The 26,287-nt window shown below is 41.1% G+C and overlaps 1 protein-coding gene across 3 annotated transcripts in view; it reads right to left on the bottom strand.

Moving 5' to 3' along the window:
* The window catches only part of hsdl2 (hydroxysteroid dehydrogenase like 2), a 206,458-nt gene that overhangs the window by 3,395 nt on the left and 176,776 nt on the right, over nt 1-26,287 (bottom strand). Inside the window, exons 5-9 of one of the 3 annotated variants that reach the window (XM_069923120.1) lie at nt 17,476-17,579; nt 16,884-16,988; nt 12,125-12,319; nt 8,184-8,255; nt 699-845 (exon numbers count right to left, since the gene is read on the bottom strand). In XM_069923120.1, the coding sequence (XP_069779221.1) occupies nt 699-845; nt 8,184-8,255; nt 12,125-12,319; nt 16,884-16,988; nt 17,476-17,579 (623 nt within the window). The remainder of the gene's footprint in view (nt 1-698; nt 846-8,183; nt 8,256-12,124; nt 12,320-16,883; nt 16,989-17,475; nt 17,580-26,287) is intronic. The other 2 variants (XM_069923126.1, XM_069923132.1) reach the window with 2 other exon arrangements.

The raw sequence follows: 26,287 nt of genomic DNA, 5'->3' as shown, positions 1-26,287 counted from the left end.
ATAATAATGGAAGCCCAGGCAAATAAACTATAACCTTGGATGTGCATTTCCAAGTAGCCGTTCATTTTTGTTAATTCCTCACCTCAAGGAGCAAGTGATTCTGAATCCTTAATTGTTACTGAAGGACTTATTTGTCATGGAACATAGTATGGAATCAGAAAAGCCAATGGTGACACCACCACAATGGATATTTCTGATTACATTGGAGAAATCACTGGCTTGAAAGGGATTTTGTGAAAATTGGCTCAAGTAATCTCCACGACCGGCTCCGAATGTATGAGGTGGTCAGGGGAGGAAATTATTCTAGAGTACTGTTCACCTCTGTTCAACCCAATTTTTTCCTTCATCTGCCTTGGCCAGGAGATTGCAGAAGATGGGAGAGATCTTTAGTTATGATATTCTAGCTATTCACAAGGGACAGGTTTCAGGAACCAGCGAGCTCTTCCTGCCACAATTAATTGTTTTTACCTCATGGTCACAATTAATTTCAGTTATTCTCAATTTAGTGTAATACCTGTGGTTTCAATTGAAGCATTTTCATAAATAACTGTAAATGTGAGTGATTCAGCATTTGGGGAAAGTCAAAACAAAACACGAGGGGGGTAAGAAATGTCCTACTCGTTTATCAGGTCCGAAGAATTTGAAGCCCGAAAACGACTTTAAAACGACTAAGATTAATTTTACACAAGTCACTTTACCTGATAATTCAAATTGATAAACCCCTCCTGTGGATTTCACCACATCAGCAGACAGTGCTCCTTCTATAGCCTTGAAAGTCTTCGCAACAGGACCTTCAGCTGTCACTGAAACCTGCTGCTTGCCAGCTTCAAACATAGGAGTTTCACCTTCAAAGAAATATGAAGTTAATGTCCAGAATTCTGCCTTGTTACGGACACAGACGCAACTAAGTTGCTGACGCAAGACAAATCACTGAAGAAGGTGGGACCAAAATTACATCCAGGCCTATTGACTTTGTTTATTAAATGCCAAAAAAATTTGGGTTCCATTCATTTTTCATGCAGTTCGTTGGTCCTCCCTGTCACTCGATTTAGGGTACCTGAACAATAGCTGCATTCGTTAAGTTTACATTCAAAATAAATCCCTGACCCTGCCACAAAATTTGATGCACTGTGCCATGCTGCCAACTATTTTGGGAAGTGAATCTTAGCATTAGAGTGGACGCTCCATGACAAGTGCTGCAGCTGCGCAGTAGGCTGCTGTGGAAACGGGGTACATGTAGTACAGGGTGGAAAGCACAAACCTTCAACCTGTCTGTTCACACACCAATCCTCCCACTCCCAATGTTCCTGTCCATGATTCCTACCTGCTACTGCAGGCCCTAAAGCATGGAGCACATATCTGCTGCACAAGGAGATCCCTAATCTCCCAGGCAAGCACAGGAAGAGGTCAAACACTGATGACCCAGCAGAGTCTATTTAATTCAGGTGTGACGAGTAACCTGTTTGATTCTTGAACTGTGAATGAGAAATACATTTTGTAGGTTGCACATTTTTGCACCAATTTTCCAACAATGAAGAAATGAGCATGTCATACACTGATGATGTTGAGGAAATGACCGAGACACCAAGGTGAATGTCCATCCATTATTATGATAGGCAGGATTTCAAACTGCACTAAATTGCATTAAAACATATACAGAAATGGACACAAATGGGTCCAATTTCTCGGTAAGAGAGTACGAAACCAAGGAAGTTATACAATTTTTCTCCAAAAGAAATTTTCAGAAGGATTAAGGGACCCAGAAGAGATCAACTCGAATAGCAGTGAAGGTAAGTGATAGTGCAATAGCTGGAGTAAATCTCCACAGAGCAGAGATAGCAAAACACAAATCCAATTTGGGAGTGCTTAAAATTATGAATGGGTTTTATAGTATAACATAAGGAGGAACTACCTCCACAAGCTGAAGATCAACTATTAGATTCAATAGATTTACAATGATTCGTAAAAGGAAATCAGGAGAATATTGATCTTTGTTTGCATCAAATATGGTCAAAAGTCCTCTTAATAAAGTGTAATGTAAACAGATACAATTGCAAACTTTAAAGAAAATTGCATATAAACGATATTTACAGGTCGATGAGGAGACAAGATAGCTGCTGTAGCACAATAAATAGAAAGGACACCTGTGCCTTATGATTTAATGATAATTGCTGATCACTGCATAGTTTGTATCTGCACATTCTAATGACAAATAAATCCCAGAAACATTAATAAGTATTTATCATATTTTGCTCAGTAATTAAACACCTTTCCCCAGTGATGGAGTATCAACTGACTACAGCAAGGTCCTAAAGTGTGCAGAGATCATCTCTGAGCACAGGTGTAGACCACAGTCTACTTCTCGCCCAACAGCAGGCCTTGGGCATTGCAACAATACCCAATTCACCATGATTGCTTTTGACCAGCTGGCTCCACTGCAGGGGAGATTTCAAGGCATTTTTCCAATGCCCCTTCACAAAGTTATCCTATCTGAAAGTGGTATTGAAAACGACAAATGCAAAGCCCATCAGCCTCCAAACACCCAACGACAACAAATTTTCATGCTACCAGTATATGAGTACAAAATTTTTATTGGGGGGAAAAAAAAACATTTCGAATCCTTCAAAATTACTCTCATTATCATAATCTGAGGCAAAGATCTCAGCAAAAACACATCCAGAGGCTCACAGTTTAAAATGTCATCATTCCGGTCCCAGTCTGTATCTGATAAGGTGGCTTCTGCTTCGTTGTCGGTGTCCCACGATAAATAATCTGTACCATCCACTGCACATTTGTAAACGATTTTTATTACAGTCCCTACTTTCACTTTATCCCAAGCTTTGAGCACAAAGTCACACAGCAAATCGAGTGATGCATCAAGCATTGCCCTGCCTTTTGTGAACAATTTTTCTGCTCTTGACATTCTTGATGCACCTGGTCTTTGAATGGCTTCTTGCCTATTCTACACATTGTCTATCCATAATTTTACACCACTTTCATCCATCCATCCCTTTTCATGAAAATATATTAAAAAACTGCTGGGAATTTTATTTTAGGTTTAATTTTGCACTTGAAGATTATCAGGGGTCTTAACTTCATCATCCCATCGGCCATGCACAATAACACCACGTAAACCTGGTCCCTTCATGGCCTGTATATCTGGCTTGCAGAGTTTTCACACATTTCCACTCCACTGTTCTATTGCCCATCATGTCAAAATTCATGGGGGGGGTTTAGTCCACGTTTCCAATATTTGCCAATGCAAACTGTGTTTCTGCTAGTTACGTTTAATAAACTGGTGAAAACATAACTTTATGATCAAGATTTTTTGGCCATTTCTATTACTTTTAACTTAAAACTTGCTTCATACTTTCATCGTTTTGCTCAAGGCTCCCTGATAACAACCGCCCTCAGCCAATGCCCACTGCAATTTTTTTTTGGGAGGGGGGCATCGACATACGCCCAATATATAATAAATCTATGAAAATGGGGAACCGACTTATCTGAAGGTTGACTTATATGCTGAAATATAAGGTATTTATTTTTAATGTATGTATAAAAGACATATATAGATTTCCATGTGATATTGGTTGACAATGTCATGAAATGAATGTGCTGTGTATAAGTGTAATAGAGTTAAGATGTTGGATACTTTGAAACAATTATTATAACTGTATTATGAAAGGTAGAGTAGACTTTTAAACGATTGCTGTGACTTTAATAAATGGGTATTGGGATCCCACCCAGACAGGTAGCTGCAACTAACAATATTCCAGGCAACTATCCATTATCACCTCTTCCATAAAGCATCTCTCCTGGTCCTCTGTACACAATAGCGCTATTAGCTTCTGTTAAATATAACGAGCTGTCAGATGTGCAGCCCATTCATAAAGTTTCCCCGCCCAAAAACAGCTGACGGCTCTACAAGCTTGTCAAACAGAATGTGGAAACATCAAAAGCCTCCAGAACGACGGATGGCTTTGTTTCAGTATCTGGAATTCAGCAAACCCTGTTAAAGATTATGAATATGGAGATCGCTGGGGAAGCAAATTTACATGTGCCAAGATCCAGGCTAACAGTCTCTGCACTGTCTTAAAGGACCCTTTTGAACTACTGTTATCATGTCTTCCACAAATCCATATCTTTTAATTACGCACAAAATCAGTGAACCGGTGCAGACTCGAAAGGCCAACATGGCCTGTTTCCGCTCCGTAAATGGTTATATGGTTACAGCGGCGGCCTCGGCCCCGGTCCGGGCAGTATGGACCGACCTAAGAGGGGAGGCAGATCCTTCCAGCCCGGGTAAGAAACCTGCATAGGAGAAGGCCACTCCGATATAAAACCTACGACCCAAGGACCTCGCTGCCACGTCCCAGCTTGCTTGGCCACGGCACACGAACCATGGGTGTAAAGGGTGGGGCCAGTACTGCGCGCATTGCACTCCACCTAAAAGCTCCTTTGCGCAGGCCCGAGGACAGGTCCACGTCCTCCCCCTCCACGTCCTCCCCCTCAAAAGATGCTCACAAACTCAAGCTAGCATGCTGGAACATCAGAACCATGCTAGACAAGGCTGACAGCCACCGACCTGAACGTCGGTCTGCCTTCATTGCACATGAACTCCTCAGACTTGACATCGACATAGCCGCTCTCAGTGAAGACCGCCTGGCAGATGTAGGCAGCCTCCAAGAACGCGGCGCGGGCTACACACTCTACTGGTCTGGCAAGCCTTCGGATGTACGACGCCTATCTGGTGTAGGCTTCATGGTCAAGAACTTCATTGCCTCCAAACTCGAAAACCTTCCGACAGGCCACTCAGACCGAATCAGGCAACTCCCCCTTCAAAACAAGCGTCACATCACCCTCATCAGTGTCTATGCTCCAACCCTCCAGGCGGAACCAGCAGAAAAGGACAAGTTCTACACTGACCTGCGCAACCTCATTCAACGCACCCCTACAGCCGACAAGGTTGTCATCCTTGACGACTTCAACGCTCGCGTCGGCAAAGACTCAGAAACCTGGCCAGGAATCCTGGGCAAGCATGGCGTCGGCAAGTGCAACGACAATGGGCGCCTCCTGTTGGAGCTCTGCGCAGAACAGCGGCTTGTCATTACAAACACCCTTTTTCAGCAGAGGAACAGCCTTAAGACCACCTGGATGCATCCCCGATCCAAACACTGGCACCTCCTGGACTACATCCTGGTGCGAGAAAGTGACAAACGAGATGTGCTCCACACCAGGGTCATGCCCAGCGCGGAATGCCACACTGACCACCGGCTGGTTCGCTGCAAGCTCAACCTTCACTTCAAGCCAAAGCCCAGGAACAGTAAAGCCCCCAGAAAGAGGTTCAATGTTGGAAACCTGCAGTCAGACGAAGCGAGAGGAAACTTCCAGGCAAACCTCAAAGCAAAGCTCGACGATGCAATCCACCTCACGGACCCGTCCCCTGAAACCCTCTGGGATCAGTTGAAGACTACCATACTGCCATCCACTGAAGAGGTACTGACTGGGCTTCTCCTCCAGGAAAAACAAGGACTGGTTCGACGAAAACAGCCAGGAAATCCAGGAGCTGCTGGCAAAGAAGCGAGCTGCCCACCAGGCTCACCTTACAAAGCCATCCTGTCCAGAGAAGAAACAAGCCTTCCGTCGCGCATGCAGCCATCTTCAGCGCAAACTCCGGGAGATCCAAAATGACTGGTGGACTAGCCTCGCCAAGCGAACCCAGCTCAGCACGGACATTGGCGACTTCAGGGGTTTCTACGAGGCTCTAAAGGCTGTGTACGGCCCCTCACCCCAAGTCCAAAGCCCGCTGCGCAGCTCAAATGGCAAAGTCCTCCTCAGCGACAAGATCTCCATCCTCAATCGATGGTCAGAACACTTCCAATCTCTTTTCAGTGCCAACCGCTCAGTCCAAAATTCCGCCCTGCTCCAGCTCCCTCAACAGCCCCTAAGTCTAGAGCTGGATGAGGTCCTCACCCAGGATGAGACATATAAGGCAATCGAACAACTGAAAAGTGGCAAAGAAGCAGGTATGCATGGAATCCCCCCAGAGGTCTGGAAGGCTGGCGGCAAAACTCTGCATGTCAAACTGCATGAATTTTTCAAGCTTTGTTGGGACCAAGGAAAACTGCCTCAGGACCTTCGTGATGCCACCATCATCACCCTGTACAAAAACAAAGGCGAGAAATCAGACTGCTCAAACTACAGGGGAATCACACTGCTCTCCATTGCAGGCAAAATCTTCGCTAGGATTCTCCTAAATAGAATAATACCTAGTGTCGCCGAGAATATTCTCCCAGAATCACAGTGCGGCTTTCGCGCAAACAGAGGAACTACTGACATGGTCTTTGCCCTCAGACTGCTCCAAGAAAAGTGCAGAGAACAAAACAAAGGACTCTACATCACCTTTGTTGACCTCACCAAAGCCTTCGACACCGTGAGCAGGAAAGGGCTTTGGCAAATACTAGAGCGCATCGGATGCCCCCCAAAATTCCTCAACATGATTATCCAACTGCACGAAAACCAACAAGGTCGGGTCAGATACAGCAATGAGCTCTCTGAACCCTTCTCCATTAACAATGGCGTGAAGCAAGGCTGTGTTCTCGCACCAACCCTCTCAACAATGTTTACATCCGGTACCGCACGGATGGCAGTCTCTTCAATCTGAGGCGCCTGCAAGCTCACACCAAGACACAAGAGAAACTTGTCCGTGAACTACTCTTTGCAGACGATGCCGCTTTAGTTGCCCATTCAGAGCCAGCTCTTCAGCGCTTGACGTCCTGTTTTGCGGAAACTGCCAAAATGTTTGGCCTGGAAGTCAGCCTGAATAAAACTGAGGTCCTCCATCAGCCAGCTCCCCACCATGACTACCAGCCCCCCCACATCTCCATCGGGCACACAAAACTCAAAACAGTCAACCAGTTTACCTATCTCGGCTGCACCATTTCATCAGATGCAAGGATCGACAACGAGATAGACAACAGACTCGACAAGGCAAATAGTGCCTTTGGAAGACTACACAAAAGAGTCTGGAAAAACAACCAACTGAAAAACCTCACAAAGATAAGCGTATACAGAGCCGTTGTCATACCCACACTCCTGTTCGGCTCCGAATCATGGGTTCTCTACCCGCATCACCTACGGCTCCTAGAACGCTTCCACCAGCGTTGTCTCCGCTCCATCCTCAACATCCATTGGAGCGCTTTCATCCCTAACGTCGAAGTACTCGAGATGGCAGAGGTCGACAGCATCGAGTCCACGCTGCTGAAGATACAGCTGCGCTGGGTGGGTCACGTCTCCAGAATGGAGGACCATCGCCTTCCCAAGATCCTGTTATACGGCGAGCTCTCCACTGGCCACCGTGACAGAGGTGCACCAAAGAAGAGGTACAAGGACTGCCTAAAGAAATCTCTTGGTGCCTACCACATTGACCACCGCCAGTGGGCTGATATCGCCTCAAACCGTGCATCTTGGCGCCTCACAGTTTGGCGGGCAGCAACCTCCTTTGAAGAAGAGCGCAGAGCCCACCTCACTGACAAAAGGCAAAGGAGGAAAAACCCAACACCCAACCCCAACCAACCAATTTTCCCCTGCAGCCGCTGCAACCGTGTCTGCCTGTCCCGCATCGGACTTGTCAGCCACAAACGAGCCTGCAGCTGACGTGGACTTTTACCCCCCTCTATAAATCTTCGTCCGCGAAGCCAAGCCAAAGAAAAGAAAGACCTTAAATATTGTACTCTGTAACCTTCTACTTTGAATGAGGTTCAACAGTATTCGGGAGGTGACCTTGTCTACCCAACCCTAATTACTACTCATTCCTGCAAGCGTGACTCTAATAAATTCTCTGTGTTGTACTTTGTGGTTTGGTTACACCCAAACTTATAGAAAACGGTCTTATTAACACACAGAGTCAAGACTACAGGAGAAGATCTAAAAATTGGGTGCATCACTCAAACAATTTCAAATTCATTTTCATTTACAGTTCATAGCACTGACATAATATAAATTTCTAAGCTCAAACAACACAGCAAATAAGCCTGTGTCCAGCACAAATTTGACTTTCAACTGAATCAAGCTCTTCCTGTGAATGAGGTTAAGCAGTAACTAGGGGTTCATTTCTAAGATTCATCTGGTTATCTGTTCATCGAACTGTCATGGTAGCTGAAGGAATGTATTTAAATACACACCATAGTCTTGCATCTTCTTTCTCAGACTGTCTGGATGTTCATCCAAAAAGAAATCAGGTAACAGTGGATGGCCTGTAACCAAACAGCAGAGATCATTCATATATAATTAAACAAATCAGTAAAGTCTTATTACCAAATATTCAAGGTCTATCAATGGTTTGCTTTTACTGATTCCCTTTCCCTTTTTTGCATCACTGGGATTGCAGAGAAAGGAGCACTCATAAGTCACAGAGTTATACAGCATAGAAATAGGCCTTCGGCCCACCATGTCTATGTTAATCCCAGATGCCTTCATTAATTCCTTTCTTATTCAATGTTATTACTGTTCTTGTCTCCTTCACTGCCTCTGACAACTCATTCCAGATAACAATGTGAAAAATTTACCTCTCAGATCCTGTTTAAATCTCCTCCCTCTCACCTTTAACCTGTGCCCTAGACACCCCTACCCATGGCATGTTTTAGACACAACTACAATGGGAAACAAGCTCCAGCTTTCTTTTCATAATTTCATATCCTTTTATTGGATCATTTTGTAGCCTCCTTTGCTTAGGAAAAACACATTGAGCCTATCCAATCTCTCCTTGATGCTCAAACCTTTGAGGACACATCTTTGTGATTTTTGTTCTTCATTCTCTTTAGTTGAATTGCCTCCTTCCTCTTGTGTGGTGACCAGAACCGCACGCGATATTCCAAATGCAGCCTAACCAATGTTTTGCACAACTGATGCATAATTTCCAAACTCTTGCACTCAATGCCATGCAAAACACATGCCTTCTTCACCAAGGATAGGCAAAAGGATGCCTGGCAAGTGAAGGGCTTTTAAAATGTGATGGGAAGAGGTCATGGCCAGCAGGTTCCTGTTCGAATGAAGGTCATGGATGGCAAGGTTAGGGAGCATTCATAGGAAATGAAAGGCGGTCGGCATATCAGTCCTGAGCCCTTCTGCAGGAGTGTTGGATCAAGCATGTCCTTGACATTTAAAGTCAAGGAGAATAAAAGTTTTTCTTGGTATATTAAGAATAAAGGGGTACTACGAGGTCGCATTTGATTTTTGTGTGGCTGTCACTTTAAGGAAACAAATTGAGAGAGCTATTATGTGCTCGACCATTCATAACTATGGAGACAACTGAGTTGACAGCAACTAGGACAGCGTCTACCCACTCTGCTATTTTTGAAGAAAAGAGAGGAAATGTGTTGCTTTTAGCCAGGCACAGGTGGGAAGAGTCATGTGAGAGACAGGAGTAAAGGAACAGCATATTTTGTGATGATCAGCCATTTTAAAGAGGCAGTAACTCTTTGAAGGAACACTGTGCTGGAGTGGCTTGTGTGGTAATAGACAATTTGTTCGTTTCTCCCTGTTGGGTGAAGTTGATCCCCACTGTGACCAAAGGAAGGGCCATTTTTGAAAGGAAATTAGTATACCACACTGTGGCCAAAAGGAAGGTTATTTTGAAGGGGAATTAGTGAATCCCACTGTGGCCAAAGGAAAGGTCACTTTGACTGTGTATTGGAAGCAGGAGAAATGCTGCATTTGGATCATGACCATTCTAAAGGTCACTTTGGACTGACCCATGCCTGGGTTCTGGAAGTATTGTGAAAGTCACTCAATTCAGTTCCCCTTAGAAAAGGAAAAGGGGAGTTGTGACTAGGACTTGTCTGAAGGGACATTCGCTCTGGAAGTAACTCGTCAAGGTTTCGTGAATTTGCGGCACTGTCTCTCCCACATCTCTCATTCGCAATCACTTCTTGGCAACAGTTGTTTGATGTGACTTCAATTCGACTACACCAGCTTCAAGTCTCCATTCCCTGTGTCATGTAGCAAGTACAAAGGTCTTTTAATTGGTTGGGAAGTGTGATGTTGATTTAAGCAGGAAGTGGGTTCATTATTCATAAAGTATCAAATATAATTAGAAAGGGAAGGTTCTGACTGTTTCTTTAAACAATTGGAAGCTACGTTTATCACTAACTGATAATTGGTAACTTTTGTTGGTGCAATTAAAAGAATCAAAAATGGCTCATCCATAAATCCACCTGACATTTCTAGAAATAACAGAAAGACTAAAGCTTCCCACTCAAAAGTTGCCTCATTACTACATTGGAGTTTGCTCTCTCTCTGAAATTGGGTTTCTCAAACCCCAAAATGAGCCCAAGCCATAAATAGCTTGACTGCAGGCAACGCAGATATTCAATTATGATGAAGTGTCAAACCAATCAACTGATATTGATTGAGCTTATGCTTCCTTCTGCAGTCAATTAAATCCTTAGTTTTAAGACCGCAGAGCCCACCTCACTGACAAAAGACAGAGGAAAAACCCAACACCCAACCCCAACCGACCAATTTTCCCCCGCAACCGCTGCAACCGTGTCTGCCTGTCCCGCATCGGACTTGTCAGCCACAAACGAGCCTGCAGCTGACGTGGACATCACCCCTCCATAAATCTTCGTCCGTGAAGCCAAGCCAAAGAAAGAATCATGTAATTGCAGATTCTGGCCAGTTGGGGGGGGAACTGAAGAGCAGGTTTCCAAAGTCTGGTGACACTGTCACCACAATGCAAACATAAAAACAGCGGAACTTCATATACTGGCCCAAATATTGACATACGTTCAATTGTAGGACTCTGCTCTTCCATGCCTTTTAAAAATGGAACAGTAATAACCTCAGCACAATCTATAAATGCAAATACAACTGCATGTGCTGCACATCAGAAATTTAAAAAACATGGAATTGTTATCAGGGAGCATCCGTGGAGAGAGTAAGAGTTAACTATTCAGGTCGATAAACTTTCATCAGCTCCGAAGGGATAACTGTTTCTCTCAAGCCTCTTAAATATTTCCAACATTTCCAAGTTTTACTTATAACCTCATTGCCTTGCAGGGACAATTATTAAATCTACTTCACAAACTTGCCAAATGTACCATGTCCTCCTACCAAGGTTATAAGAAAAGATACTTTCCACTTTGTGTAAAAATGTGTCAACTCTTTTTAACTATGGTGATTAGTGGATTCAGTTTAGAACATAGAACACTCCAGCACAGTACAGGCCCTTCAGCCCTTGATGTTGTGCCAACCCATATATTCCTTAAAAAGAAGTACTAAACCCTCCCTACCCTGTAACCCTCATTTTTTCCCATCCATGTGCCTGTCTGAAAGTCTCTTGAATGCCCCTTATGTTTCAGCCTCCACCACCAATATTCCTTAAAAAGAAGTACTAAACCCTCCCTACCCTGTAACCCTCATTTTTTCCCATCCATGTGCCTGTCTGAAAGTCTCTTGAATGCCCCTTATGTTTCAGCCTCCACCACCAATATTCCTTAAAAAGAAGTACTAAACCCTCCCTACCCTGTAACCCTCATTTTTTCCCATCCATGTGCCTGTCTGAAAGTCTCTTGAATGCCCCTTATGTTTCAGCCTCCACCACCAATATTCCTTAAAAAGAAGTACTAAACCCTCCCTACCCTGTAACCCTCATTTTTTTCCCATCCATGTGCCTGTCTGAAAGTCTCTTGAATGCCCCTTATGTTTCAGCCTCCACCATCACCCCTGGCAAGGCATTCCAGGCACCCACAACTCTCTGCTTAAAAAAAACTTACTCCTGATGTCTCCCCTAAACTTCCCTCCCTTCACCGTGTATAGATGTCCTCTGGTGTTTTCTCTTCCTGCCCTGGGAAACAGGTGCTGGCTCTCCACCCTATCTATGCCTCTCATAATCTTGTAGACCTCCTTGAAGTCTTCTCTCATCCTTCTATGCACCAAAGAAAAAAGTCCTAGCTCTGCAAACCTTGCTTCATAAGACTTATTTTCCAATCCAGGTAACATCCTGGTAATCTCCTCTGCATCCTAGCTTCCACATCTTTCCTGTAATGATGTGGCCAGAACTGAACACAGTATTCTAAGTATTTAGTTGCATTATGTTTAAAAACTGCAAGAACCTTGCATGTACCTGGTACAACCGCATAAATGTCAAAGTCCTGTATTCCTTCTGCTTTAAGGAAGTCTTCATCGATGATAAAGTTCCCAGTAAATGACTTTGGTCTGCAGAAAACAGCATAGGCAGCATCAGCCATTATCTCAGGCTTCCTGCACTGTCTGTTCACATCTGATCCTCCCAGCATGTCCATTGCGGCTGTATAAATTGCTGCAAGTTGTAAATAGAAAACTTTGTGTAATATGCATGGAACTTCAGGTCTGCTAGCTGTCTTTCAACTCAGCCTTTTCACAAATTTCAATCTCCTAAGGAGGCTGAGGAGGGCAAGGCTGTCAGCCCCCATCTTGCCGGGCAACCACCTGCACCTGTTCGCAAGTGTCAACTGATTTCGCAATGACTGTTATTCTCTCCCACCCAACCCCCTCCAGAAAAGACTTTTATCTTCACATTACAACAAAGCTCCCCCTCTTCTCTTTTTCCTTTCATTTTATTTATTTATTTATTTTACCCCTCCTCTTACCACCCTTCTCTCTTACTTCCCTTTTCTTCCCTCCTTTAGTTCTTAATTATACATTATTTTTACATCTTTATATGTAGTTTGTCATCGTTCTTTGTTCTTGTTACATCTCTTCATCTCTCTTTCTGTCTTGCAGGCGATCTGCAAATTCTCGTGCTTTCTCCAGATCTAAGAACAGTCTGTTTGCTGCCCCGGGAAAACTATTTTAAAAACCGCTGGATATCTTAACATAAATTTATAGCCTTTTTTCCATAGGATCGATTTTGCTTCTTTAGGAGCTCAAAACTTATGTCTGGGTAGAAAATTTTTTTTGACCTTTGTATTCCAGTGGGTTTTTTTTGTCTTCTCTAATTTTATTCATTGTCTTCTCCAATATATTTTCTCTTGTCGTGTATCTCAGAAATTTTACTAAAATGGATCTTGGATTTTGTTGTGACTGTGGTTTCGGGGCTAATGTTCTGTGTGCCCTTTCTATTTCCATTCCTTCCTGCATTTCTGGCATTCCCAGGACTTTTGGGATCCATTCTTTTATAAATTCTTTCATATCTTTGCCTTCTTCATCTTCCTTAAGGCCCACTATCATTATATTGTTTTGCCTACTATAGTTTTCCATTATATCCATCTTCTGAGCTAACAACTCCTGTGTTTTTTTTAAACTTTTTTGTCACTTTCTTCCAATTTTTTTTAAAGTCGTTCACTTCCATATCTACCGCCATTACACGTTCTTCCACATTTTCTAATCCTTTCTCTCCATCTGTTATGACCAGCTCTATTCTACTCACTTTTTCTTCTGTACTTTTCATTTTTCTTTTCATGTCACTAAATTCTAGTGATAATGTTGGATCCCATTTTTTAAAAACTTTTGGGGCATGATATATAACCTGTGTAACCAATTATATTGTATCATGAGTAACCTTGTGTTTATTACATTCTTCATAGTTACAGAGCATAACTTTTCCCATGTTTCATTTTTTATCTTTATGTTTAAATCTTTTTCCCACTTTTCTTTGGGTTTATAGCTTATTTCATCATTTTCCTTCTCTTGCAGCTTGATGTACATGTTTGTTATAAATCTTTATATTATCATTGTGTCTGTAATCACATATTCAAAGCTGCTTCCTTCTGGTAATCTCAGTCTGTTTCCCAATTTATCCTTTAAATAGGCTTTCAGTTGATGGTATGCAAACATTGTACCATAAGTTATTCCATATTTGTACTTCATTTGTTCAAATGGTAATAAATTATTTCCCAAAAAATAATTTTCTATTCTTTTAATTCCTTTTCTCTCCCATTCTCTAAAGGAAAGGTTATTATTGTAAAAGGGATTAGCTGATTTTAATTTTAATAATTAAATTAAAATAATAATTTTAGTATTTTTTTCCTTTCTAAGTGAATCTTCTTCCATATATTGAGTAAATGATGCAATACTGGTGAACTTTTATATCGTACCAGCTTTTCATCCCACTTATAAAGTACATGTTCCAGTACTTTCTCCCCTATTTTATCTAGCTCTATCTTAGTCCAATCTGGTTTTTTCACTTGTCTGATAAAAATCTGATAAATACCTTAATTGTGCTGCCCTATAATAATTTTTAAAGTTTGGTAACTGCAAACCACCTTGGTTGTACCTCTCTGTTAATTTATCTAATGCTATCCTCGGTTTCCCCTCTTTTCATAAAAATTTCCTTATTATTCTATTTACTTCATTATAAAGAATTTCTCTGTTAAGGGAATTGGTAACAATTGAAATAGGTATTGTATCCTTGGGAAGACATTCATTTTAATGCAATTTACCATCCCTATCAATGTTAGTGGTAATTCTTTCCAATGATCTAAGTCTTCCTGCAATTTATTTATTAGTGGCTGATAATTTAATTTGTACAAGTGGCTTAAATTATTATCTAATCCAATACCTAGGTATCGGATTGCTTGTGTTTGCCATTTAAATGGTGATTCTTTTTTAAATTCTGTATAATCCGCATTACTCACTGGCATCACTTCACTTTTATTTGCGTTGATTTTGTACCCCGATATTTCTCCATATTCCTTCAATTTCTTATGTAGTTCTTTTATTGATATTTCTGGTTCTGTTAAGTATACTATGATGTCATCTGCAAATAAACTGATTTTATACTCCTTCTCCTTTATTTTTATCCCTTTTATTTTATTTTCTGTTCTTATCTGTTCTGCCAATGGGTCCATTGCTAAAGCGAACAGTAAGAGAGATAATGGACATCCCTGCCTAGTTGACCTAAATTGGTTCGATACATACCCATTTACTGTTACCTTCGCCAATGGTCCAATGCTTTAATTCAATTAATATATTTTTCTGGTAGATTGAACCTCTGTAATACTTTGAATAAATAATTTCAATCTACCCTGTCAAAGGCTTTTTCTGCATCTAAAGCTACAGCCACTGTTGGCTTCTTATTTCCTTGAACTGCATGAATTAAATTAATAAATTTACAGACATTATCCACTGTTCGTCTTTTCTTAATAAATCCAGTTTGGTCTTGTTTTACTATTTTTGGTACACAGTCGGCCAATCTGTTTGCTAATAATTTTTCTATTATCTTTTAATCTGAATTAAGTAGAGATATTGGTCTATATGATGCTGGTGTTAGTGGATTCTTCCCCGTCTTTGGTATTACTGTAATTATTGCTGTCTTACATGAATCTGGCAAGTTTTGTGTTTCTTCTATCTGGTTCATTACTTCCAGGAGAGGAGGAATTAATAACTCTTTAAATGTCTTATAAAATTCTATTGGGAATCCATCCTCTCCAGGCATTTTATTGTTCGGCAGCTTTTTTAATATATCCTGTACTTCCTCTATTTCAAATGGTTTTATCAGTTTGTTTTGCTCCTCTTCTTGCAATTTCGGCAGTTCAATTTTAGCTAAAAACTCTTTTATTGTTTTATTTTCATTAGGTTCTTCTCCACCTTCTACGTTTATAACGTTTCGTATTTTATTTTTTTGTCCGCCAATTCTCTTCTTTTTGTTGTATCATCCCTTGTTGCTAGTTCTTTTTCTGTACTTACTATCTCCCTTTCCAACTGTTCTATTTCCCGATTGTAGTCCTTCTTCATCTTAGTTATGTAACTTATTATCTGCCCTCTAATGAAAGCTTTCATTGCATCCTATAATATAAATTTGTCTTTCACTGATTCTGTATTTATTTCAAAGTACATTTTAATTTTGTGCTCAATAAACTCTCTAAATTTCTGCCTTTTAAGTAGCATGGAGTTTAACATGTTCTTGGTGGGATGTCCTCCAGTTCTATGCTAATAACAGGAGTGAATGATCAGATAGCAATCTGATAGTATTCAGTTTTCCTAACTCTTCCTTGAATATGGGCCGACAACAAAAACATATCAATCCTTGAGTATGTTTTATGCCTACTCGAATAATATGAGTATTCCTTCTCCCTTGGGTGCTGCCTCCTCCATATATCCATAAGTTTCATTTCCTGCATTGATTTAACCATAAATTTGGCTACTTTATTCTTTTTGCTAGTCTTTTGTCCAGTTTTATCCAACATTGGATCCAAATTAAGGTTAAAATCCCCTCCTATCAATATATTCCTCTGCGTATCTACAATCTTCAAAAAAATATCTTGTATTAACTTTTGATCCTCTTCATTAGGCGCATATATATTGATCAAATTCCAAAATTCTGAATATATCTAACACTTTATCATTACATACCACCCTGCTGGATCTATTTCCTCCTCTATTTTGATTGGTACATTTTTTATTAATTAATATGGCTACACCTCTAGCTTTTAAATTATATGATGCTGCCGCTATGTGCCCTACCCAGTCTCTCTTTAATTTATTATGTTCCACTTCAGTTAGATGCATTTCCTGCTCAAATGCTATGTCTTTTTTTTCAGGAAATTTAATAGCCTTTTTCGTTTAATTTGGTCATGTATTCCATTAATATTTATAGTCATATAGTTCAACATGGCCATCTCATATCCTGTTTACACCTCATTTCCGCTTTCTCACCACCACCATCCCCCTTTTCCCCATTTTCACCTCTCAGTTTTCCCTTTTTGAACTCAATGTATGACAACACATTTAAAACATAAAATACTTCAACAACTCCCACATCTAATATTCCCTTAACCCCAAATGTCCCCTCCCTCAAGTACTCAATGCTTAAAGGAAGAGATAATAACAACTAAAATAGCATTAAATATCCTAACTACGATGAATATCATCAACTGGCTTAAAATAAATCAAAATCAAAGTACTTTTACCAGTTTTTGGCCACAAAGCATTAACTGCAATTTCTCCCTTGAATTCTTCGGCCATTCCCAGGACACACATTGACATCCCATATTTAGCCATGGTATATGCTGAGTTGGAGAGAAAATTTTAGATCATGTGCATTATACCATCAGTGCCTTCAATTTTCAGATATGAGAATTAAGTCCCTATCATGTTTCAGGTAATGTTTCGATGAAACTAAAGCATCAATGAATTACAGCTTTGAAAGACATCACCTGCGCTTTGAAGCTGCCAACCAATTCCTCTCAAGAGCATGACAATTCTTTTCATTCTCAAGTATAAATATCAAATTATATTTGAAAGTTAGTTATTTTTGAATCTGTTGTCTCTGCCTTTTGTCCATGCTGGATCTAGATAAAGCACTCACTGAATAATACTTGTTTTTTTCACAATGGACTCTTCGAAAATACCCTTAATGTCAGTTATCTTCTTCTCAAAATCTTTCATGATCTTGGATCCATGAGATTAATTCTCCCCTGAACTCTTTCTTTTAATGACCACAATCCCATTTTTCCAGTCTCTCTGCAAAACAATATAAACACCTGCCCTTCTTACCACAGTGATTCTTGAACCAGATTGGGTTCATGTTGAGAGGAGGACTCAAGTTCAAGATGTGTCCGTTTTCACTCTTTTTCAAGTAAGGAATGCACAATTTGGACCTAAATGCAATACAAAATAAATAATTTGAAACAACATACTGGTTTTTTAAAATGTGAGTACAAATTTAAAGTATATAATTTTATTTATATATGGAATCCCTATCTTTTAAAAGCTTATAATTTACCAATAATAAGACATTTACTGGAGATTTGGTATAATAAAGATCCAATTATTGGAACTAAAGGTAAAATTACTGCTAGAACTCCATTATATTGGAATAAGATTATTCCTTCCTTTATGAATAATCATTATCTAAAAATTTGGGATTAAAAGGGTATTAGGGCTAGTGTTGTAGAAGATTGTTTTGAGAGGGGAGTTTTTCTTTCTTTTACTGGACTTCAAGAAAAATTCGGAATACTGTCAAATTCGTTATTTGCTTATTGTCAACTACGGGCTCTATTAAGGGACAATTTTGGACAGGAGTTAAAATTGCCATACAAAACTAGATTTGAAAAGTTGATTATTAAAGGTCCAAAAAAAGGAGAAGGTTGGGGGGGGGGGTGGGGTTTGCAAGTGAGAGAGTCACATGGGCTTTCTAGCAGTTGGAAGGTGAAGAGAGAGAGACTGAAATGTATGCGTTGTGGCAAGAGATGATGAGTAAACCTGGCATACTTAAAACAAAGAGTAAATGGGAGAAGGATTTAGATTATCTTATATCTCAGGATGGATGACGTTGTGTGAAATCAGTGTAACAAAGTTAATTAGTGTGAAATATAGTTTAGTTAATTATAATTTTCTACACCAATTGTATTTAACTCCAGAGAAATTGAAAAGATATGGTTTTAGTTCATCAGATTTGTGTTTATGTTGTGGAGAGCAGACGGGTACATTTTTACATTCAGTTTGGACTTGTGATAAAGTGAAACCTTTTTGGAAGAAAATTATGGAGTTTTTGGAGCATTTATTTAAAATTGAATTAACACCTGACCCATTACTTTTTTTTAATTGGGATATATGACAAATTTAATAGTGGGTCTAAAATTGGATAAGTTTCAAATAACTTTTATTCTTCTGGTTCTGGCAGTTGCTGGGAAATGTATTGCCGTTACATGGAAAAATGATATCAAGTTGAATATTCAACGATGGCATAATGAGTTGAAATCTTGTATTTATTTAGAAAAGATAACATATAATTTACATAATAATTCTTTTTTTACTAAAATGTAGACTCCATATTTAAAATGCATGGATTTGAATAAAGTTTAAGTTGTTTATGGATATGGCACCCTCCACGGCACGTAATTAATTGATTTATGTATCAGGCTCCATATTTAGGGGTAGTAAGGAGGGGATTTTAGTTGGGAGGGGGGAGGGTGGAAAGGGTAATAGGGGATTAATGTGTATTTTAATAATGATCCACTGTAAGAATGATGTTTTTTAATATATTGTAATGGAATATACATTTGGGAGATAATTGTTAAAATTAGAGTAGGCTACATACATACACACATTTTAAAACAGATCTTATTTGAAATACTGAAGAATTCATATTCAGTAACTTTACAGAAACTATGGAGAATGCTATGCACATTTCACAAATAGATGCTAATTGAAATGATGTCATCAAATGAATCGACTGGAGACAGGTCGTCTGTGTTGAACATTTTTACAAGACTTCTAACCTTTCTGCAAAGTGCTCACTCAAATGTCAGTGAGAAGTTTTGTTTACCTAAGACAACTGATGGGAGCAAGAGACTAACTCCTATTGTTTGCTGGAGAAGGTTGGGGGGGGTGGGGTTTGCAAGTGAGAGAGTCACATGGGCTTTCTAGAAGTTGGAAGGTGAAGAGAGAGAGACTGAACAGTCATAGCTGAAGCAAGCAGGAAGCTTGTTGGAATTGAAACAGAAAGCTCCAGAGCGGTGGATGGCTGGAAGTGCTATCTGTCTGATGTTTCTCTTGGAATGTGGAACAGAAAGGAACTCTGTGATAGCCTGAAAGAAATAGGTTATCATCTGGAGTACCCTGATGGGGCAAGTTTCATCAGCAAGATAATGAGGTGACTAATGGTGGTACCTCAATTGTGGAAATCCTGGAACAACAAATTTCTCTCTGCAAATCTCCAAAGAACCTTCCTGAGCGGTAAACATTTACCTTTCGAGCACCAAAGCCTGGTGAACTTTATACATGTTAAATTCTGTGCACAGTATAAGAATTGTCTGCAACCAGAGAACTTGGAAGAATGAGAAGTGAGATTGAACTGTGAACCAAAGAACTTTTCTTAAATTTACACACACATTACATATAGGTGCGCTTAGAATTAGAAGGGGGTTAAGTTGAGTTTAGTTAAGTTAATAGAGATAAGTTAAAGTTTGATTCTGTTTTCATGTTTAAAGATAATTAAAACAACTTTTGTTTAAGTAACTACTTGTCGTGGTAAATATCTATTGCTGCTGGGCTTTGGGGTCCTTTGGGCTCGTAACAATATATTTTATAATTTATAAATAAAGTTTAAAAAAAAGAAAATGTGAGTGCACACACAAGTACAACTGTTAAATTAATAATAATTCAAATTATTTTTACAAAAGTATCAAGCAATAGTCAAGAGCCACCAAGTTTTACCCTTGTTTTGCATTAATACAGTATCTTTTCCAATTTAGGGAGTTCCAACGTGTTTCGCAACCAGTTAATTAGTTCTGAAGTGTGGTTATTATGGTAATATAGAAATTGCAGAAGCAAACATTTCAGATCAGGAAACGGAATGTTCTGAAAATAGAATTCCTGGACACATCCATGTTACAAGCCTCTGTTACATTGGATTTTTCAATTTTGATAATATAACTAATCATACAAAATTGCAGGGCAAACATTCCAGTTAATTAATGTTCACCAAGCATTAAAGTATTTTCTCATCCATTCCCATTGTGGCAAGAATCTATAATCAGGGCACAGAATCAACAAAAGTGAGGCAAAGCAACAGTGAGGTCATGGACAGATAAGAAGGTACTTGCTGTCTTGAGGCAAATAAAGATGGATAATTCTCCAGGGCCTGACAAGATGTTCCCTCCTTGAGGGAGGCTCATGCAGAAACTGTAGGGATCCAAACAGAGGCATTTAAAATGTCCTTAGCCATGAGTGAGGTGCTGGAAGATTGGAGGGTAGCTCATATTGTTCTGTTGGTTTACAATTATTTGGATAGCCAGAAACTGATTAGGGATAGTCAACATAGCTTTTTGCATAGCAGATCATGTTTAACCAATCTTATAGAGTTTTTCGAGGAGGTTACCAAGAAAGTTGATGAAGGAAAGCCTGTTGATGTTGTCAACATGAACGTTAGTAAGGCCTTTGACAAGGTCCCACATGGGTGGTTAGTCAGAAAGGTTCAGATTCTAGGTATTCATTGTGAAGTAGTGAACTGGATGGGAGAAGCCAGAGATTAGTGGTGGATGATTGCTTCTCAGACTGGAAGCTTGTGACTAGTGGTGTGCCTCAGGGATTGGTCCTGGGACCATTGTTGTTTGTTATTTATATCAGTGATCTGAATGATAATGTGGCAAATTAGATCAGCAAGTTTGCAGAAGACACTAACATTGGTGGTGTTGTGGACAGCAAATGTTTACAAAGCTTGCAGAGGGATCTTGACCGACTGGAAAAATGGGATGAAAAATGGCAGATGGAATTTAATGCAAACAAGTGTGAGGTGTTGCATTTTGGAAGGACAAACCAAGAAAGAACATACATGGTAAATGGTACAGCACTGAGGAGTTTGGTAGAACAGACGGATCTGGGAATACAGATACATAATTCCCTGAAAGTAGTGTCACAGGTAGACAGGGTTGTGAAGAGAGCTTTTGGCATCTTAGCCTTCATAAATCAAAGTATTGAGTATAGGAATTGGGATGTTATGTTACATTTGTATAAGACATTGGTGAGGCCAAATTTGGAGTATTGTGTGCAGTTTTGATCACCTAACTACAGGAAAGATTGAAAGAGTGCAGAGAAGATTTACTAGGAACCAGAGGACATCGGTTAAAAGTGAAAGGGGAAAGGTTGAGGGGGAACATCTTCACACAGAGAGTGATGGGCATGTGGAACGAGCCAAATGATTGACATTGAGGAAGAAAGCTGTTTGGTAAAGGTGTCAATAGACTGATCATGTGAATGAGCACGCACTCTGAGGAAATGCTCATGGGGAGGGCAAACAAGGAAGTATACACACAGAATGTTTGGATGCTCAGAAGTACACTGAAATAGGGAAACCAAGGAATGCATCAACATATTCCTAAAGGTAGCACTATATGTGGCTGTTTTTAAGGTATCACACATGATTCTTGGCCCTATGAGGCATAGAATACAGGAGCAGGAAGCTATGTACTAGGTGCAGGTCAGTGGAACTAGGGAGAATAATAGTTCAGCAGAGACTAGAAGTGCCAAAGGGGTCTGTTTCTCTTCTGTAATGTTCTATGGTTCTAATAACCAGAATTCAGCAACAAGGACTGAATCTGTTTATAACATGACATCATCTTCACTTTCATATTAATGAACATCTTAAACCATTTCTTCTTCTTTTCTTCATTAAAAACAAACAAATTTAAAGCTCTTACAAGATCACATCATTGTCATTAAAACTTGGCTGTCTTTGTCCGAACTCAATCAACAACCATTCACCCAAAGCCGCTGAGCTTGGTGTTCACACAACCAAGCAATGTCTTGAATTTAAAATTATAATTGATTTAAAATTCCACCATGGTCTTGCCACTCCACATCTCTAATCTCCTCAGCTCTACAACTTTCCAAGATCTCTCTACTTTGTTGGTGACCATAATTTCAACTGGTAAGGTTCTCAGCCCAGGAAATTTCTTCCCATATCTCTTCCACCTCTCATTCCTCAGTCAAAGCAATTAACATAGAACATGGAACCTTACAACATAGTACAGATCCTTTGGCCCTCATGTTGTGCTGACCTATCTGTTCCGGCCAAAAAAAAGTACAAAACCCTCCCTCATAACCCTCTATTTTTCCCTTCATCCATGTACCTGACTAAGAGTATGTTAAATGCCCCTCACGTTCCAGCCTCCACCACCACCCCTTACAAGGCTTTCCAGGCACCCACAACTCTGTGTAAAAAAATTACCTCTGATGTCTCCCCTAAACTTTCCTCGCTTCACTTTGTACAGATGTTCTTTGGTGTTTGCTATTTCCGCGCCTGGAGAAAGGTGGTGACTGTCTACCTTATCTATGCCTTTCAGAATACTGTAGACCGCTATTAAGTCTCCTCTCATCCTTTCACGCTCCAAAGAGAAAAGTCCTAACTCTGCTAACCTTGCCTCATAAAACTTATGTTCCAATCCAGGCAACATCCTGGTAAATCTCTTCCTCACCCTCTCCATAGCTACCATATCCTTTCTACATTGAGGTGACCAGAATTTAAGACAATATTCTAAAATTGCCACATGACCTCTCGACTCTTTAACTCAATCCCCCTACTACTGAACTCCAGGATCCCATTGGCTTTCTTAACTATCCTATCAACCTGCATGGCAATCTTGAGATATGTATGCATTTGGACCCTAAAGTCCCTCTGTTCTTCCACACTGTTAAGTAACCGACCATTAACCCTGTACTCGGCTTTCAGGTTTCATCTTCCAAAATGCATCACTTCATACTTATCCAGATTGAACTCCATTTGCCACTTTTCTGCCCAACTCTGAATTCTGTCTATATCCTCTTGTATCCTACAACAACCTTCAACATGATCAACAACTCCTCCAATGTTCGTATCATCCACAAACTTACTTAGCCATCCTTCTACTTCTTCGCAGTCATTTATAAAAATTGCTAAGAGCAGGGATCCCAGAACAGATCTCTGGGGAACTCCACTATTCACTGACCTATAGGCAGAATACTTTCCATCCAATATTACTCTCTGCTTTCTGCAGGCAAGCCAATTATGTATCCACACCACCAAGATTCCGTAGATCCCATGTCCCATGACTTTCTGAACGAATCTCTCATGGCGGACCTTGTCAAATGCCTTACTAAAATCCATGTAGACCACATCTACTGTCCTACCTTTGTCAATTTCTTTTGTTACCTTCTCAAAAAAGACAAATAGGCTCGAGGTACGAACTTCCCTTCACAAAGCTGTGCTGACTATCCCTGAGAAGACTGTACTTCTCCAAATGCTCATAAATCTTCTCCTAAAGAATCTTCGGCAATAGAATGCACACCACTGACGTAAGACTCACTGTATATATTCGTGCAATTGTCGATACCATGCAAAAGTTGACCCCTCCCCCCCATTTTTGGTCCTAACTTCCCGCCCATCTGGGCTCCAGATGCCTCAACAGTGGATCCTCACCCTGACCCCCCTGCCACCAGAGCTCCAAATGCTTTGGCCACCCACCTATCAGAGCTTCCGATACCCCAACAGTGGATCCTTGCCCTGGCTGCCTGCCCACCAGAGCTCCTGATGCCCCGACATCGGACCCTTGCCCTGGCCACTCACTCTCCTTAGCTCCCAATAGCCTGGCTGCCCACATATCCAAGCACCCAACCATGGATCCTCACTCCGACTGCCCGCCTGTCTGAACTCCCAACGCCCCCTCCGGCTGCCCACCCATCTGAGCTCCAAACCGTGGATCCTTGCCCTGGCCACCCAATCCTGACCATCCGAGCTCCCAGCGCCTTGAATGATGCAGATACTTACGATGTCAAAAGTTTGACATGTAAAAGTCGACTTCCCACCCCCCCCCCCCCCCAACATTTAGCCCCAAATATTTGACGATTACAGGGGTATATATGGTAATTCCCACATTTGGCATTCTCCGATCCTCTAGCACCTCCCCTGTGGCCAAGGAGAATGCAGATGATAACCAATTCCCCCGCTATTTCTTCCCTCCCTTCCTTCCCACAGCAACCTGGGGCATTTTAATAAGATCCAGCATTTCCTCTTTCCTAATCTCAACATGGTACAGTACACAAACTTTTTCTGTTCTGACCCCACCTTAATCAAGGTCCTTTCTGCTGGTGAATACTGAAGCAAAGTATTCATTTAAAACTTCCCCTACCTCCTCTGCCTCCAGGCACATGTTGCCTCCTATATCCTTAAGCACCCCTACTTTCACTCTCGTCATCCTGTTCTTCACGTACGCAGTGAACACTTGGGGTTCCCCTTAATCCGACTTGCCAAGGCCTTCTCATGCCCCCTTTGAGTTCTTCTGTCCATATTTAAGGTCATTCCTGGCTGTAATACGTCTCGTGAGCCCTTCCTGTTTTTTGCTTCCTAAATCTCATGTAATCTTCCTTCTTCCTCTTGACTCTCTCACCTGTTTTGTCAACCTTGGTTCCCTTTTCCAACCATATTTTCCCTGTCTTAGAGGGGCAAACCTATCCAGAATTCAGCGCAAGTGGTCCCTAAACAACTTCCTCTTTACTTCTCTGCTTTCTCCTGTGAACTTCTGTTCCCATTTTACTCTCCTTAGTTCCTGCCTCATCCCTTCCCCAAATGAACACTTGCCCATTTTGGATGCTTTTAACCTTGTTCATTGCTATGCTAAACTTATTTAAATGGTATATTTAGACACACACCAGGGTAAGAGGCCCAGAGGAAAACCCACACAGACACAGGAAGAACATACAAACTCCTTACAGACAGCATGGGATTCGAACCCTGGTCCCGATCGCTGGCGCTGTAACAGCCTTGCATTAACCACAACACTAACCATGCTGCCCGTAGGGTTAGCGCAACACTACAGTTTCCTGGAATTTTTAAAACAATTTTAAAATAATTGAATTGAATTGTTTACTGTCATATATGTGAGACACAATGAAAAGCTTTGTTTTTCATGCTATCCAGGCAAGTCAAACAATAGTTAAATATCACGGGTAGTGCAATAATAAAACAGAAGTGCAGGATGTAGTGTTACGGTAAATCAAAGAGGGCAGGATAGTGTTACAAAGACAGAGTGCAGGGCAGAGAAAAAAGTATGGCGGTCCAGGGTGGCACGATTAGCATCAATTAGTGCAACACTACTACAGCACCAGACTTCTGGGGGGATTCCATCCATACCTGCTGCTTTGCCACTTTTCAGTTGTTCGATTGCCTTATATGTCTCATCCAGGGTGGGAACCTCATCCAGCTCTAGCCTTAGGGGCTGTTGAGGGAGCTGGAGCAGGGCGGAATCTTGGACTGAGCGGTTGGTACTGAAAAGAGATTGGAAGTGTTCTGACCATCGGTTGAGGATGGAGATCTTGTCGCTGAGGAGGACTTTGCCGTCTGAGCTGCGCAGCGGGCTTTGGACTTGGGGTGAGGGGCCGTACACAGCCTTTTGAGCCTCGTAGAAACCCCTGAAGTCGCCAATGTCCGCGCTGAGCTGTGTTCGTTTGGCGAGGCTAGTCCACCACTCATTTTGGATCTCCCGGAGTTTGCGCTGAAGATGGCTGCATGCGCGACGGAAGGCTTGTTTCTTCTCTGGACAGGACGGCTTTGTAAGGTGAGCCTGGTGGGCAGCTCGCTTCTTTGCCAGCAGCTCCTGGATTTCCTGGCTGTTTTCGTCAAACCAGTCCTTGTTTTTCCTGGAGGAGAAGCCCAGTACCTCTTCAGTGGATTGCAGTATGGTAGTCTTCAACTGATCCCAGAGGGTTTCAGGGGACGGGTCCGTGAGGCGGGTTGCAACGTCGAGCTTTGCATTGAGGTTTGCCTGGAAGTTTCCTCTCGCTTCGTCTGACTGCAGTTTTCCAACATTGAACCTCTTTCTGGGGGCTTTAT

This window comes from Narcine bancroftii, chromosome 1 (assembly GCF_036971445.1).
Source record: "Narcine bancroftii isolate sNarBan1 chromosome 1, sNarBan1.hap1, whole genome shotgun sequence".
In the NCBI taxonomy this organism is placed as follows: domain Eukaryota; kingdom Metazoa; phylum Chordata; class Chondrichthyes; order Torpediniformes; family Narcinidae; genus Narcine; species Narcine bancroftii.
The sequence above is the reverse complement of the archived record's forward strand: the minus strand, read 5'-3'. Positions and strand labels throughout refer to the sequence as shown.